Genomic DNA, 18004 nt, shown 5'->3' with positions numbered 1-18004 from the left:
TTGTTCTCTCCCTTTTGCTTGCTCAAAAGCCAAAGGCACGTCCCTGATAGCTGAACGCACCATGGTGAGAAACGAACTGGACAGTTTTCACTACAAGCAAAACCTCCATCTGGATTTCTGGACTCCAAGATGCCTTGAGTTTTCCCAACTTCCCATGGTCCTCAGGTGTGGAAATCTACTGGACTGTCACTTAAACAAGGAATTTCCCTGAAGCCATGTCTGTAGCAGCGAATATACTAGAAATGGACACTGGATGAAGTTCAGCCACATAATTGCTCTTATCAGTGTTAACAGTGGTCTGGACTGTGCTACAAATCTGTGAGATTTTACTTACAGGAGTACATCATCTTGCCACTATTTGACATAGATTGGCGAATGTTTTCTGGGGGGAAATAAACGTTACTGTGGACTTATTTTTATACTGATGGTGTCTTTTGTAGGTGATAGCTAACCAGACAGACACCCTCAATGGAGAGGACCCCGTGACAAGGGGGAAAAAAATGTGTGAGGCACAATGGAAAGAAGCCCTCAAGAAGGGAATATGGCTTTAGTGTTTTTATAGCAATGTTCCTTTGATGGAATATAAAAATAGCACAATTCAAAAAATAGTCTGTTTTGCCCAGCCTTTTGCAAGTAATTTGGGATAAGAAGCTATCAGGAGTTTTAAAAAAAACCAAACAACAGACCCAACAAAACCCAGAAAAACTTGTTTGAGGCCATCGCTCAGAAAACAAGTATAAAAATATCATACTTTCATGATACAAAACCTATTTTCTATTCTTTTGAATAAGATTTGATTGCAGAAGAAGATTAATGTTAACTTTGTTTTTTAAAAAATCCAAAAACATCAAACAGACAAAGGCAAATAACCTTTAAAACTATATGCCCAAAGAACATATTTATTGACCTATGCTGTATATGATAGGCCTTTGTTATTAAAAAAAAATAACAACTGTATTGGTTAAATTAGGCTGGATTTGCCTTCCAGCCTGTAAAAATAGCCCTTTTTAAACCAAGTATTTAAATATTTTCTCAAAAACATAAGTCAGTTTTTAGGCCTTGTTTGTATAACTGAGTCGTTAACATGTTACGCTTTCAACCATTCAGTAAGATTTTTATCCCCCCAAAATTTGGGAATAAACACCAATTTGACAGCAGAGTTCCCTGTAAAGCGCAGATGTGTGCATCACAGTCATCCCACACCCACCCAGGCTTTATGAGTAAAGGGGGCTTTACACAGTTTTGTATAGTCCAGTCAATTTTTATGAAATACTTTGTCTTGCTTCAAAACACCTCAAAAGTGAATTCCACTGAAGGGCTTAATGTATTATGATTTGGTTTGTCTGGATGTTTTTAAGTTTTTAAACATCAGGTAAAGTCTCAAAACTGACTAAACTTTTATTAAGGGGGCAAAGCAAAGGAAAACAAATTCCTAACCAAGAAGATATTTTTTTTCTGCCTTAAATGGCACCAGCTATTGCTGAGAAGAGACAATCTGAGCCTGTCCAATTGTTCGTGTAGCCCAGCCTTCTCCCCACTTCTGGTGGCAAGTAGTACATCAGGGAATCCAAAGCCACTCTGAGTAGCAGTTGCTTAGTTGTTTACCTAACGATGCTTTCAGTTTAACCTGAACTGGCTACGAAATCATTGTTATACAGCAAAACAACAAGAAGCCTCTATGCAGACACTTTAGCTTTGAATCGATACAAAAGGTCACACTGAGAAAGCAACCTACTGGAGACACTTAATATGCAAACTTTTAAAAAGGACAAACTTTCAGGAACAAAAGGATTCGTATTTAATAAGATGCCCTGTTGAAAGGATTTTTAGAACTGCAATTGGTTTAATGTAAAAGGAACCAAAGTGATATGCCACAAAGAGAACTCAAAACGTATTAAATCCTGCATGTTGGGAATGAAATCCACGCTCTGATGAAGTCCCTGGGGCAGAGCTTCCATTCAGGATAGCGTCAGTCACAAGTGCAATTTGACTCTCGATAGACACAAAAGTAAAGGGAAAAAAAAAAATTGGCAAGATTGAACGCTAGCGAGTTTGTGATCAAACTCTCTGTTTTTGAAGGTTCTGTTGATCTGAAAGCGTAATGGCAAATTCGTGCTCCTTTGAGAGCGTGCAGGCGTGTTAACAAGCGAATTCCTGATCGCTGCTCGTACAGAGCCAGTGTCTGCAGCCACTGCGTCGTGTGGGTTTAAGCCATTGGGAGTAAAGAGTGAGAACGTCGTAACTTCTGTCTGCCCTTGAGCATAGACCTGCTTACGTATTGTGTTTTAGATCTCAGTTCTAAGCAGAACATTGTTCCTGATGCTTTTATTGTCACATAGTTCTTACTGTAAATAATTAAGGAAGCTTAAAATTAATTTTCCTTGCAAAATTGAATTTGCAGTGGCTGGGTTGTTTCTAGACAGATTTTGGTATTAATTTAAGAGATACAGTTTTTATAGTCTTTCCAACTTCTCGTTATGACTCCTGCAGTTTTCTTAACCTAAAAAATTGCTGCAATGATGAACAAAGAATTATACAAGAAAAAAAAAAAAAGACATACTTTTGTATCTTTATTTTGGAATTTCTTGTTCTATTATAAATATTGAAGTATCCCTATTTCAGAAGACATATTTTGTTAATTGATTGTACATATTTAAATATGTATTTTTGCACAGGTCTTTTTTTCTTATATCCAGTTTTGGTACAATTGAGATCATCTAGTATTTATTTATTAATTAAAAAAAAAAAGCAAATACCTTTTTATAATTTGAAGTGGTTCACTGCCAAGCCAATAGTTAACATGCCTACTTTGCAACTTAAGGGATGCCTCCGTTTTGTGAAAGCTGTGTCCCTTTTCACGTCTTGGGAGTGGATACATGCAAACTATTGCCCAGGTCCTGCGGCCGGGTTCTGCCCCGGGAACCCGAGCGCAGGATTGGAGCCAACATGGTCGATATGGCATTGCTTATCAGTTGCCTGATTCCCAGAAGACTACATTTAGTTAAGTGACACACTGCTTCTCTTTTTTTAGTGTTTGTGTGCGTGTGTGTGCGTGCGCATTTGTGTGGGTCTCGTGGTTTAAAACTAACGGAAAAACTGAAAGTGCCTGATATAACTAGTTTTAAGCTTGGACTGTTTAGACAGCTTCTCCTTAAAAGACTTGAATGTTCAGTTGAAATTTTGGAGCTTGCTTTTTCCACCTATATATATGTGTGCGCATATATATATGTATATATGTATGTGTGCGTGTATATATATATATACACATACATATATATATTTTCTGAAATTAATGAGATGGGTTGACGAAAAGCGAATGATGCTGGTAACTTTTGTAAAATCTTTTAATTAGAATACCTTGTGTTGGAACAATCCCATTCATAATTCATATTTAATATAATGCCAAGGGTTTGAAATATGGTTTTAACCAGCAATTTATTTAACTGTCTCATTTTAGGAAAGGGGGATGGGGGGGGCAGTATTCATAAATTAAATACTTTAGAAAATGTTCAAAATAGTTGGTATTCCAGGAAAACATAACAAAAAAAAAAAAAGTAAGTACCTCTTAAAACTATTAAAAAAAAATACAGATGTGATTTCCAAATGACATTTCTAAGGCAGTCGTCTTCCTGTAAGAGTTCTCTTGCCAAGGAATCTCTCTCTTGTCTTTTATTCATTCTGTCCTGGAGGAGGGAATTGGGCTTAGAAAGGATATTAAATGTTTCACTGTTCAGCACGAAAGAATCATTTTTACCTTTTGTGCAAGATATTTTACATTTTAAAGATAATTTTAAAATGAGCACTACATAATGTCAATGTGAATGTAGGCCTTGAAAGCATCTTGCTCGGTGTTGAGCCTGGTTCTAAAAGCAATCTCCTGTGTAAAATGTGTGAATAGTTTGATAATTTGTATACATAATCAAGAGCATCTGATCAGCTGAACTCTGTGTTGGCTGCTGTATAGTACATGAACAAATGTCATGGGATAGAAAAATTACTTTGGATATTTAAAAGAAAAATAAATATATAGTCTATTTGTTTTGTAACAAGTTTCTGTAAATAAAATAATTTATACTATTTATAAGAAAAAGTTGTGCTTTGCTTCATGAAAAAGATTAGTTTGTTGAACAAACATGTTACTAAACAAGGCAATAAAATTAGGACTTTTCAATAAATGAGGTTGGTTGCATGGAATACATTATATGTTTCTGCTTCATTATAAAATCATTCACCATTAAAGGAAAACATTATCTGTATTGGTGCCTATGTGAACTAATTTCAGAGAATTGGATGTGCTCAAATTCTGTCACCGTACTCAGCATCGCGAGGGCGGCTATAGTCAGCCTGGTAGGGTCGGATTTTTACAACCTGCAGCAATTTTGGTACCTGTTTTTGAGAGGTGCCTGTATCAGCTCTGTATCAGTATTTTTCCTGTGCAAAGGACATTTTGTTACTTAAGGTTCATGCTTGTTTTCTAAATAGAATAATTAGAAGCAGCTTTTACAACCCCAAATGCAGTATGTTCAATGGTAATTCCCTTACTTTTTTTTTTTTTCCTTCCAAAAAAGTATCTTCCGTGTTTTCACAGTTTAAAGATCCCGTGTGTGAATCCAACAGGTTAAAATATTCTTGCAAGGCTTTTCTCTGCATGTGACTCAGGACTCGCGTGTGGTGGATGACCTCTGAGGAGCCGTTTGTAAAACCGGTAAAACTCCTGTTAGTGGGATTGGACTTTGTTTACATCCCTGGCAATGCTTCCTTTATTTTCTTCGTTGCCTTTGTGCTTTTTTGATTTATTTTTTTTTTCTTTTCCTCTAAGTACGAATAAAATTTTCCTTAGTGTTTGGAATGCTACGACATACAAACAGGGTTCAGGCAACAAGCAGGGTCTCCTTTATCTTTATATAGTGAGTACTCCCTAATAATTCTACATTTACCCTTTCTGTTGACTGAAGATTTTTATTTATTTTCTGTCTTGCCTTCCTGCAAATATCTTTGTTTTCTAGTAGCAATTTCTAATATCTGTGCCATTGTATAGAAGCTGTTGGCACTGAAGTTGGTCGTGCTGAGCCATATGAGTGACAGCAGCACGGAGCGTGCAGGAGCTGGGCACTTGTGCAGCAGAGCTCTCTGCTCCTCATCACGTTCAGGCAAGTCCGGGGGTCTGAGCTGTTGGCGTCTGCTTTGAAGCTGAAGGATTATTATTTATTAATTTATGAATTAAATGCAATTAATACAGGGTTCGGTATCCTCTGAAACTGGTAAAGTGAAGAAAGGGAAAAAGGGGTGTTTATCCCATAGAACCCTGAGCTCTCGGCGGGTGTCTCGGAGCTCTGCAGGCCTGGAGTGTCCCCCTCTCCCCGCTGTTGCTGTGCTGGGTACCGCTAGCGGCACCCCGTGTGCCAGGGCGCAGTGCTGCTCTGCGCATCGTCACCTCTCCCTGTGTCAGTCCGTCAGGGCGGTAAAGGGGTTCGCATGAAAAATGCCTTCTGGTGACGTGCTGGAGTGGAACCCAGTAAACACGGGCTTCCTTGAAGTGGGTAGGAAGCAGTTTCTTTCCTGTCGCTGTTTGTCTCATAAGAAAACGCTCCAGTTTGTGTTTGGGAGGAGTCACTGGGTGATGCAGGGCTTTGACGCTGGCAGTGCGTGCGATACAAATCCGAATGCCAGTAGGTCTCTGCGTGTACGGATTTGCACGCGCGTGTGTATTGTTGATGCCCTTCGCTTTCAAAAAGGACGCTGTGTCCTTCACGCCCAACAGTGCCAGCCTCCTGGTGGAGCCGTATTGGGCTCAAAGGCCACGACCTGCCTTTGGTAGGAAAACCAACTCCTGCTCCTGCACCTGCCACACATGCCGCTCTGGCAGCAGGGCAGCGCGCGGCCCCAGCAGCCGTCGCCTTTGTAGGCTGAAGCCTCTGTGGCTGCTGTTACACCAACTACCAAAACAACCGATACAAGGGCTTGCAATTGGCTTTATTTAAATGCAAATTCCTGTTGGTTCATTATTATCGCAACAAGTAATCAAACACACGTGGCTCGTAGGATCCACCATGGGACTCTTAATTTGACTGAATGCTTTTCTCAGTGCTTTGGCTCAGAATTGCGTTAGCTGCTGGATTTGTTCCTAACAAGCAGCATGGGATCTTTGTCGTGGAAAAGTGGCATATGCTTGGTTTTTTTTTCTGGCCCACCAAACATCAGGGGAATCTCAAAAACCTTTTCCAAAGTTGTTTAAACTAACCTGGATTCAAACTTTATTGCAAAGGACAAAAACTGGCCTGAGAAATGCAGTCAAAAAAGCTTTGTCCAGCCCACGAGAAATGTCTGGAGTTGACAGCTGTAGTCAAATGGGCGCAGAAGCTGCCTTCAGCAGCAGCAGGGACAGCGTGCTGCTGCTCAGTTTAGGTGCTTTCTGACAGTGCTGGAAGTTTTCTTTGTCCACTTCGCAGCTGAGCTCCCTTCCCCTCCACAACAGGTGACTGTTTCCAGAAGCAAATGCCTCATCTCTTGTCTGCAAGGCCAGACCTTAAACTCTGAAGCCCAGTGTTCAGGTGCGAGAAGAAATAATAGAGCTGTGGGAGCTCAGCAGGGACAGATGAGCCAAAGAATGTTTGCACACAAACTGTTTCAGCCACTTGGTAGCAGAGCGTCACGAACGAACCCTACAAGGCCCCGTCTCCTGTCCTCCCACAGCTCAGCAGCGGTGACTGTATGGCAGGGCAAGGTGGAAAGCGTCCCCTGGTGTGGCTGCATCTTGAAATCTGTCTGATTCTGGCTACCTCGGGGCTAGGATGGAACCAGCCTTGCAAAGCGCAACTGGAGAATGGCATTAGTTCAAAGAATGGCACAATCTTAAATTACAGGAGAGAACGTACAACTTTGGCATGGGGACTATAAATCCGTGGAAAGGTGTCAAGACTGAGATGTGAATGGCTGTGTCTGGAGTGCCGCTCACAATCAGAGTTAAATACATGGGAATCATGAGATGAAGGGAAACTTGACGTTACTTCAGGGTTTAAAGGAAGCAGAAGTCCTATTGCTTCTGATTTGACACAGAAATTGAAGTAGGCAGCTAAAAATGATAGAATAGAAAAAAATTATACCCTTGATCAGCTCAAGGCCTGACCACACTGGACCCCTCAGCATTCCTACTCTTTGGAAAACACTATGTACCATATTTCTTGCTATTTTATTTTCCCCTCAGATGAGCACTGTAGGTAGCTGTTCTGGCTATGCTTTGTGCATCCAGCTGTGGACTTCGGGAGGTGCTGCCTTTCCCTACAACTGTCCAGAATTTTATCCCACCACTATTTGGCATGGCTGAGAGGCCGAACTGCAGCACAAAGCCTTCATATTGTCCAGGTAACATTGTCGTGACTCTTTCCTGCCAGGTCTTCTTGGCCCAAAAATGTTTGTCAGAATTTAAACATTATTTTAAAATTAAATTGTCGGGTTCTTCCTGGCTCCTCCTTTGCAGGATGTAGGCCGGGAACAGAAAACGAGCAAGGCAGGTTGGGATCCTTAAAGGGGGTCTTTGCTCTGGTAGGATGTGTGCTTCAGTTCTGAAAATTGTTTTTTCACCCAGCTGAGCAGAGAACAGCAGATTCTGAAATGCTTGGATCCCACAGGATCATAGCAATGGTTAGAATAAAATTTAAACCAGTTGAAAGCTCTGCAAATATCTTACAGGACACTAAAAATCTTCAGTAATACTTTTATTTTCTTCACAAAGTTGACATTTCCAGGATTTTTTCCTGTTGCTCTTTACCTCCACATGAAGAGCAGCAAGGTTTCTCTCAAGTGAATGAAGCCTATGTTAGCCTCTAGTTTTCTTGATTTATTCCCTTCAACTTCCAGTTAAAAATATATATGGTAATACATAAGCTGAATGGAAATCCTAAGGTTTATTTCATGAAGCTTTGATACAGTTAATTAAGACCAGTTTAAGAACAAATATGTTGGAAAGGAAAATTCATCTGTGCACCAGACACGAAATCCCTCAGTTCAGTGAAGCCTATGGGCCATACCGCCTGTAGTATGTATACGTGGTCTTCTGATATGCTTGACATTTGCACGTATGGAAGGTGCAAAAGACATTACCAAAAGGCAGCCAGAACAAAAGTCTTCCTGGCTAGCTCTACTTTATCTGACATGGAACAGATCTAGAGAAACAGAGATTATTGCAGCTCTGAAAGTCTGAATATTGACCTAAATAAATTAAAACTTTGCAAGTAGTGACATGTGCATGAACACACAAAATAGAGATTCATTACCTGACCACACGCGTGAACAAACTCCAGGGTTCTCTTATTACACTCACTATTCTAAAGAAAGTGAAGATCAGAATTTTGTTCTAAAAGAAAAACGTCCGACATTTAAACCTTTAAACCCCAGCTAAATAGCTGTTGGTGGGGGGAACACAAAAACAAACCCCACCCCCAACCCAAAACAGCTTTTAGTAAGCAGTAAAAGAAAACCAAAAATCATTAGCTCATTATTTTGGATTTCAGAACAGTTCAACAGAGAGTATTAACAGACCCTCAACACTGTGGCTGAGGCGTCTAACCTTGGGCAGGTGGCAGCGATTCAGACGGGAGATCCTCTGTGATCTTGCAGTAAGAGGAACAGGCATGTCAAATTCCACGCTGTCCTATCTGCTGCACAGTAGCTTCCAAATGCCAGGATCATTCTGTGGGTGTCTCTACCTGCTGGTGTCACTTCAGGCATTAAAGTCACAATGAATACAGACAGTAAATGGATTCGGTTGCCAAGCGCAGTGGCATCAAACAGGTAACAGAACTTAAGTCACAGACTTTCTTTGGGAAGAGGAAAAACAAAACCCTCAAACCAAGCAAAACCCGACGGTGAACTGCTGGGGCCACAGGCTCTGCTACAGCCTGAAACCATGTGTCACCAGTGTGGCAGCAGCCTACTTGAAACATTTATTCCTCAGCAGCTGTGAAGAAAGAAATTGTAACCCCCCACAATATTTGATCAGTTGTGTCAAACTGCAATAGTATCTTCTACTGTTCCTACCATCATTTTGACATCTGCAAATCTAACAGAGAAATTAATTACAAATGTAATGCTAACTAATGTGCTGACTTTCAACAGCTAGCAAAAATGTTATTTCAAGGGAGAAGCTACTTCCATTAAAGCTGTTCCCGAAGTTACAGTCCTTACAGTTTCTCTGGTTATACTACTGCTTCACCACAGTCATTTGTATCCCTATTCCTTCTCCCTTAAGCTGTAATCCTCTTGTAAGCAAAGAGGTTGTCCTGTCTGGACTGTGCACAATGTCAGCTGAGATTTCTGGCTACTTTACTGTTAAGCAACTGATTTTTTTCACCTTTGATTCAAATTCAAAAGTCTTAAAAAAGCAAGCACAGAATCACCGATAGTTCTCTCTGTCCACAGATCTTGACCCTGCTTTGCTGTTCAATATTGAACGTTGTATACACAGTCAAGTAAAGGAACAAAGTATATTACAAGAGAACACCAACTGTATCATACATTTAATAAATGAACTGGGATCCATACACCAAAACAGAATGTTGTTTACATGAAGAAGTGGAAAGTAAAAACACTACCTCTCTCGCAAGTAATTTTTTTACCTGCAGTATACCAAGTTATACAATATATTTATAGGTTACTTCTAAAATGTTTTAAACATCTAAATTTTGCATTCCTTGTATTAAAAAAATTACATATTAATTACTCTGGAAAGTTTCTGAACTCTGTTTAGCAGCAGATCTCCTTTCTTGATGGTTTCTTGGTACTGCCAATTCTTGCTATCAGGCCTAGGAATTGGGGAGGAGAGAAAAAAAAAAAGGGTTTAGAAGTGAGAATATGTTTTACACCAAACCATATACACTTCTGTAATAAGTATCATCAAAAAATACAGAATTCAATTGGACTGTCAAAAATGATTTCTAAGAATTGTAAGCATACCTGTTAGTTTCTACAATCTCATTAACTTTGTCTATTTTGCAGTGTAATCGCCCAGCTGCAATAAATCTCGAAAGCTCCCTAAGTAAAGAAAAAAAAAAAGTAGCTGGTTAAATCATGTTTCACCAAGGATGGGTAGACTGAGCAGCGCTGAACCTGCTGTTACAGAACAAGTGTCACTACACTATATTTCTGAAGCAATAGCCTATATATTTTCACGATGTATCTTATGCGTCCTCATCTTAAAGCTTAGACATTAATCACTCCAGTGATCTGAACACACAATGTCTTCGTACCTTCTACTCAGGCCAATGTGTCACACCTGAGTTAGTGAAATTTATCACTTGGCATCAACTACTCTTCAAATTCAAAGGCAGCAGTTGTGTAGCGCACCTGTTTTGGAATTTATCCTGAGGTAAATATCTTCATGGCAGTCAACTCCTTAGAAAAGTCTCTTTTAATAGTTCCCTACTCTATAGTAGCTCTAATATGTTTGAAGTTTTAATTATTATTTTCCTTAATCAACTGGTGGTCTACAGCACATTACTGACAGTAGAAGAAAATATTCCTGTCATCAACAGGAAGACAAGTTAGAACTAGTAATAAGTTCCTAGGATGCTTAAGAACTACCACAACTCTAAAACATTTACCTTTGAATTGAATGGTATTTGGATTCTCTTGAAACACCTGTTAATTAAATTCTGAATATTTCAAGCAGCATTCATATTTCTGTAATGTTTTCCTGTGTTAGAAAATCTGAAACTTCTCTACGAAAGAAGAATTACTTTTGTGAAGGCATTTGAAAGTGTTTCATGCACATAGAAAAAAAGTCAATTTCTCATTTCATGTTCATTTTCACCGTAATCTAAATCTGTTGTTTTTACACTAGAAAAGGTTTGCAAATGGAGACTTCAGGGTATGTTTGATTTAAGTGAAAAACATCACATCCTGTCCACATATTAGAAAGCAAGGAAAACTAGGTAAGGAGACTTGTAGGGTACATAAAATGTGCAGATCCCCAAAGCTTAACAGTTAAGTTTTTCCATAGTTGTGAACTAAGTTATCCTCTAAAATCTTAAATTTCATAGCACACTGAGGTCAATAGATCTATATACACAGTATAAAGAACAAAGTTAATAACAAAAGGCTAATTTTTCATACAGCATTTAGAGTAAAAGAAATACTGGAAAAGTTGTCATGACAGACTGCAATCAAATTATTTTCTTTACTGAAACATAATGTTCACTTAAATTTAGCCAAGCTCTTCCACAAAAACATAACTTGGCATGCTTAGAATCAAAGTAGACCAAAGATTTTTATTCATAATGGGACCATTACAAATAATTTAGAGGTGTAAAGTGAGATATTTATGAACTTAAAAAGCCAAATAACTTACTGATCTATGAATTCTACACTGACTCCAAATGCTTCTGCCATGTATCCTAATGTCAATGACCGGTAAGACTCTAGGAGCTGGCTATACGCATGAATTCTCATTTCCCGTACATAGTATCGATAGTGAGGTGCAAACAGCCAATCTTTTTTCATCTCTTGCTCTACAACAGCTGGGAAAAAAAAGAATGAGTCAGTAATCTCTGAGAAATGTAAAATATCATTTATGTAAATAAAACCAGATAACACCAGTTAATAAGTAATCAGTGTGAATTCTAACTATATTGTATCCTTGCATACGTGAAGGATATGAAAGGTGTTCTACACTAAAGAGAAGTACATTTATAAGATCTGTATCAGTTCTAGAAACAGAAGCAGTAATAACATGCAAACAAATACTGTGGCAGGGCTGAGACCCTGTTTGTCATCACAGAACCCTTCTTTCAGGGTGTGAGCTACTCTCCCCTCCACTGCAAGGGGCCACCACACGAAGGGCGAGCGGTGGGATCCGCTGTCAGGCAGGAGCAGGGTGGAGCTGGGAAAGGGGCAGTACCTAGTATGCAACTACTCGAAGAAACGTTGTTACCCAAAGCTGCATAAGGAAATAAGATTAACTTTCTGGTACTAGCTCTTAGATTAGTTGCAAGGATTTCAAAGCATTGAAGTGACTTTTCCTCCTGATGGTTTCAGTTCTCAGCTAAGGCTTTAGTTCTCAGACAAAGGCCAGCAACAGAAAAATGTTGCCCTTAGTTCTTAATCTCATCAGGCCTAGTCTTCCACAAAATGAAGAGTTCTTCTTTTGCTTTTTCTAAATACCTTATTTTCTTATATTCTAAATCTTACAGAAGAAAAACAAGCAGTCTGAGAACGGGCAAAAATGGCAGTTTTCTGAACACCTTTGCTCCAGTGTCCCCTTTTTACATAGAAACCAGAGCAGAAAGCCAATTGTAACAACAACAAAAACTTTCTATGTTATTTTTTTTAAGGGTTGAGATTTCAAGGCCTTTAGAAGACTACAAGTCCTATAACTTCTTTCAAACCTTCCAAAGCTTCTCCATTTGACCTGGCTCCTCAGGTAAGACCGTGTTCCATAGCCATTTTCAAAATGCTTTTCCACCTAACCAGATGTGACCTTTCATAAAGCTCACTGTATGTGAAATTTTTCTTTGTTTGAAAAATCAAACAGCAGCAAATTTTAGGTCACTGTTAAAAAAAATCTCTTCTCTTTTTTTTCCTGCATAAAGTAGCTTTACTTCTAGACTGTCGCTACTCCATAAAAGTATGTAAAATCTAAAACAAATAACTGAAGCACCCGAAACAGTGCTGTAGGACAAAACACAGCCTTACCTAGTGACTGGAAAAAGGCTGCGTAACGGCATTCGTAAAGAGAAAAGAGATACTGTCGTACAGCTGGCAAACTGTGCAACGCTTCCAGAATCTCTGCTCCTTTAATAACCTGAAAGCAAACAAACATGTTCAAACGCCGTTACTTTCAGCCTGAAGATACACAGGTTAAAGAAAGGCTGTGTCTGTTTGAACCGGTGTTTTCATCTGCTTTCCTTACCTTTTCTCTAAGGTCAGGCCTGTCCAATGCAATCATGCTGACGTAGACAGTGTATGTTACAAATGTTTTGTAATCCATAAGTTCATAGGATGTAAACGTTGAAACTGTATCAAGGAAGAGCTCTGCTGCTTGTTTGAAATCTCGAATAGCTACACAGTAAAGGCCCTGGTACACTTTGAGACGGTTTCTCCTGTCCCAGTCTCCTCCTTCTTCTATTAGACTTAAGATACAACAAAAAGAAATATTTAATTGTGTATTAAGTTATACGAAACAAATACAACAAATCAACTGATACCATGTCATTAGAGAGAAAATAACTTGTTTTAGGTTACAGCTTGTTGAAACAGTCCAGGCGTTGCACACCAGTTAGTGGTAGGAAAGTGGCTTCCTTGGGACAGAAGAGGCCAGATGCTTTTGCACAGTGCAACTTTCAACTGAAAGGAAAAGTTTACGGCCTCTTAAGTTGCGACAACAGTCTTTTCAGATGTGCAGGTAAATATTACTATCAACCTTGGCTGTGGTGACATATTTTCACTGCCTTTCCTGCCAAAATCAAAGCTGTCCAACTAGCAGCACAGGAAAAATTTAAAAGTTGCCACTTTTCAAGAATCACATTAGCACAAAACTGATGTGGCTATAAGCAGGAGCCCAGGCTGAGATAATCTGCTGAGAAAGCAACACAAAAAAATCCCTGCCCAAGGAACATGGTAACTGGGAAGACCTTCTTTGCCTTGGGCGTCTCATGGCATCAGCAGAGACTGGGAACTGCAACTTGCTACAGGAGCTGAAGTTCAAAATGTTGGGAGCACAGAGACACTGAAGATAGCAGTGGAAATGTGGGAAGGACAGCGGCACCAAAGCACACTGTGCTGACCCTGGGCTCTTGCTTCCAGAGGAGAAGCTGGCACTTTATGGCACCAGCTGGGTGGCTCTGCAGCAGCTAGATTCATCTGGCAATCGTACAATCTAACCACACAAAGTTACTTGTCTTCTAACAGCTACAGAACAGACAGTGAGAGTGGGCTACAAGTTCAAATCAAGCCAGCTCACACAAAACATTAAGCTTTCTTTTCTCTTCCCCCTTGTAAAAAAAAATAATCCAGGAATAGGAAGCTCTCTAGTACAATGTAACACCCGCCCACTGCTCTGTGACTCTGTCTCACAATCAGTCATTTCTTAGCAGCAAGGTATTTATCTTCCATTTCTTTTGTTACAGTTTGTCTCAGAAGTGCGTTAGTGCACTCCAAGAACCCAAGCAGTACCTTTTTGCCTTTTCAATGTTCCGTGTGATAAGGTCATTATCCATATAAAACAAGCCAATCCTTAAAAGATAGAACACGATATCCAGACGATGTCCCAGTGCCACAGTTTTGTCGTAAGTCTTGCGGAACGCAGTCAGAGCCCCCTCCTAACAAGACAGTATTTTCTACTGTAAGAATGTTAAAAGCACCTAGAATATTTACAAAATGTCTGTTGTAAGTACACACACTGTCTTCCGCTGATAGTCATGACTTTTAAGTTTCCCACAGAACTTTTAACATTATGCATTCTGAATAATCTTAAAGAATCGAAGTGTAAAGCAAGTTAAAAGAGCTGATCCTCATATATCTTTTAAATCTAAAGACTATGAAAATCTTGAAATTAAGATGCACTATGTAAATAGCTTAGAAAAGTATAAAGACACAGGGAAAATGAAAAATAACATCTACAAATGGAAAATCACTTTTTTCCTTTCCAAGAAAAAAGGAAGTTTTTTTTTTCCCAAGGGCTAATTGTTTGGGTTTTTTCTAGATAATTTAAATTTCAGTAACAACCTCTCCTATCTCCCACCTATTTCTGAGTTGTGTCATAGAGAAAATGCACTGTAAGTCACACAGTGCTCACTGGAACCTGCCTAGCGAACAATTATGACGCAGTGTTTATAATATCACTCTGTAAAGCCTCTGCCATGAACCAACCTTGTCCCCAATCCTGCACAGGTACTCAGCTTTGGCCATCATTGCATCTCGGATTTCACTCTCCCCCAAGATCTTTTCTGCGTCTTCCAATTCGTTGTCAAGACGTTTCAATTCTTCCTCATTAGCTTTCTTCATTTTGTTCAACAGATCCACATCTATCTGCCATTCCAGAGACTTGCAGAGAGCTTCATAATACGGGGCCATATCTGAAAGAAAAGCAGGATGGCTCCTGCTGTTAGCTGCTGCAACAAGTGCAACGTGACTGACTGCCAGTGCCAGCTGCGTCCCTTCTATGATCAGGTAGGTACCCATGAAATCCAGACGTGATGGAACCAGTGTTCCAGCAGGTCTTGCCTGGTGCGCTTCTTTTTGCTGACTCTTTTCTGTCACCGCTGTCTTTGTACCTCTCCCATCCGTGTTTTCCTTACTATCCATCCGACTCCGAGCACAGTGGACCCCAGTGTTCAACTCATGCATTTTATAACACCAGCACAACAGTTAAGAGTGGTCCAAGCACCACACCAGTACGGCCAAACCCATTGTGACCCCACCTAAACCCCAGCCCCTTCCCCATTGCTCTGGGGCTGTCCATGCCACAGGGGCAGGGTGATGCCCTCCAGCTGGGACACTTGTGTACACACATAGACACACGCGTGCTCCCCCACACACACGCGCTCCCCCCCACCCCACAACACACACGCTCCCCCCCACCCCACAACACACACGCTCCCCCCCACCCCACAACACACACGCTCCCCCCCACCCCACAACACACACGCTCCCCCCCACCCCACAACACACACGCTCCCCCCCACCCCACAACACACACGCTCCCCCCCCACCCCACAACACACACGCTCCCCCCCACCCCACAACACACACGCTCCCCCCCACCCCACAACACACACGCTCCCCCCCACACACAACACACACGCTCCCCCCCACCACACAACACACACGCTCCCACCACACAACACACACGCTCCCCCCTCACACACACACGCTCCCCCCTCACACACACACGCTCCCCCCTCACACACACACGCTCCCCCCTCACACACACACGCTCCCCCCCACACACAACACACACGCTCCCCCCCACCACACAACACACACGCTCCCACCACACAACACACACGCTCCCCCACCACACAACACACACGCTCCCCCCTCACACACACACGCTCCCCCCTCACACACACACGCTCCCCCCCTCACACACACACGCTCCCCCCTCACACAGGCTCCAGGCCGCCCCCGGGGTAAATCACCAGGGTCAGTCAGGCCTGTTCCTGGCCTGCAGAGGTACGCCTCGGACGGCCGGGCAGGCAGGCAGGCAGGCAGAGCCGCCCCACCTCGATGAGGGGAGGCAGCGGCCGCCCCGCAGCCCGCAGAGAGCCCCCCCTCACACCAGGCCGCACTCACTGTGGAGCCGCACGGCCGCCATCAGCTCGTCGCGCACGGCAGGGTCGGGCGCTCGGGGCCGCAGGCTGAGGAGGAAGCGGAGCTGGGCGATGCGGAGGTCGGGGTTCTTGGGCAGCCCCTCTTCCTCCAGGTTCTCCAGCGGCATGGCGGCGGGACGGCACGGGACGGGGCAGCTCGGCTCCGGGCAGGCGGCGGCGCGGCCAGTGACTCAGCCGCGACGGGCGGAAACGGCGGCTGCTTCCGCCTCGCAGCGCCCCCTGCCGCGCCGGCGGGCGGGCGGGCCGGGGCGGGGGCGGGCCGCAGGGGCGGCCGCTGGCGCAGGCTACGGGGGCCGTGCAGCTGCAGGGTTAGGCTATAGGGGCTATGCAGGCACGGGCCGCAGGGGCAGAAGGCTTGGGCTATAGGGGCTGTGCAGATGTAGGTCATAGGGGCCGTAGGCGCAGGCTATAGGGGCTGAAGGCTTAGACTATAGTGGCTGTGCAGATGCAAGTCATAGGGGCCGAAGGTGCAGGCTATAGGGGCCGTGCAAATGCAGGCACCGGCTATAGGGGCCATGCAAATGCAGGCACCGGCTATAGGGACTGCAGGCACAGGCACCGGCTATAGGGGCCGTGCAGGTACAGGCACAGGCTATAGGGGCTGCAGGCGCAGGCTATAGGGGCCGTGCAGGTACAGGCGCAGGCTATAGGGGCTGCAGGCGCAGGCTATAGGGGCCGTGCAGGTACAGGCACAGGCTATAGGGGCTGCAGGCGCAGGCTATAGGGGCCGTGCAGGTACAGGCACAAGCTATAGGGGCTGCAGGCGCAGGCTATAGGGGCCGTGCAGGTACAGGCACAAGCTATAGGGGCCGTGCAGGTGCAGGCACAGGCTATAGGGGCCGTTCTCCCTTGGGGCAGGCAGGGGACCATGCACCAGCAGCCCGGTGCCACCCACCTGCCCCGGGCTCTGGCTGCCTGTGCCCAGCTCCTCTCGGTGTCAGTGCTTCGAGGCTGAGGCGGGGGGAGTGCCTGCCAAGGGGTCGTGGCTTTTGCTGCGGGGAAAAAGGAAAAAAACATGTTTGTAGCCTTCGTAGTCGCAGAAAAAGGCTGGAATATGTTACCCCAAAGCATGCCTGTGGCCCAGAAAAGCAGAAGGCAAATCAAAGGGGCTTTAAAATGCCGTGGTTTGGTTCTCTGTCATCCAGGCTGTGGGGGGGAGCGTCACACCTTGCTTCTGGCCCCTGCTCCCATGTACTTGTAGCTTTTCATAACCTGTCTCCATATCTTTACTAAATACCTTTCATTTTGTCTTTTCTGACCTCGTGCAACACACAGCTAGCACCAGGGCCCGGAGCACATTTCTGGCAGGTGCCCTCTGCCTTGGCAAGCCGAGGTGGGTGGCAGTGCGGCTGGGCGGTCCCCAAGTGTCACCCACCCCACCTGCCCTGGTGCTGCCCTGCTGCCCCTGCCCGCAGGCTGTGCCAGGTTTACAGATGGGGCAGGGCGCAGCATCATCTGCGTCTTTGTCAATTCCTGCGCGTGGACTTGTTACGGTTCAGGCCTGTGTGCTAGGCAAAATCAAAGCCCTTTTTTATCCTGTAAAGCACGATGAGTAGCAGCCCTTGTTTTCCCTTGCACATTTGTCATTTGCAATAGGATAAAAAAAAAAATGTAGCTGGTGCTTTTGGAGGGACACATGGGCAGCTGCTGTCATGGCAGTGGTGGCTGCTGGGTTGTTC

The 18004-nt window shown here is 43.3% G+C and overlaps 2 protein-coding genes across 4 annotated transcripts in view; one reads left to right on the top strand and one right to left on the bottom strand.

The window, feature by feature from the left end:
- The window catches only part of ATXN7 (ataxin 7), an 89678-nt gene extending 85484 nt beyond the window's left edge, over nt 1-4194 (top strand). For all 3 annotated transcript variants that reach the window (XM_040589812.1, XM_040589813.1, XM_040589811.1), the window contains one exon: nt 30-4194. In XM_040589812.1, coding sequence (XP_040445746.1) covers nt 30-47 — 18 coding nt within the window. In that variant the 3' untranslated portion in view covers nt 48-4194. The remainder of the gene's footprint in view (nt 1-29) is intronic.
- A 3691-nt stretch (nt 4195-7885) lies between these two features.
- PSMD6 (proteasome 26S subunit, non-ATPase 6) lies at nt 7886-16520 on the bottom strand. The gene is made up of 8 exons (XM_040591968.1): nt 16288-16520; nt 14863-15068; nt 14167-14312; nt 12905-13124; nt 12688-12796; nt 11345-11513; nt 9952-10029; nt 7886-9800 (listed from the first exon to the last, which is right to left on the bottom strand). The coding sequence occupies exons 1-8, from the start codon at nt 16430-16432 to the stop codon at nt 9704-9706; spliced, it is 1170 nt and encodes a 389-aa protein (XP_040447902.1). The 5' UTR covers nt 16433-16520; the 3' UTR covers nt 7886-9703.
- Between the last annotated feature and the right edge of the window lie 1484 nt (nt 16521-18004).

The sequence above is a fragment of the Falco naumanni genome, chromosome 4 (genome assembly GCF_017639655.2).
Source record: "Falco naumanni isolate bFalNau1 chromosome 4, bFalNau1.pat, whole genome shotgun sequence".
Lineage (NCBI taxonomy): Eukaryota > Metazoa > Chordata > Aves > Falconiformes > Falconidae > Falco > Falco naumanni.
This window is presented reverse-complemented; position numbering and strand designations above follow the sequence as displayed.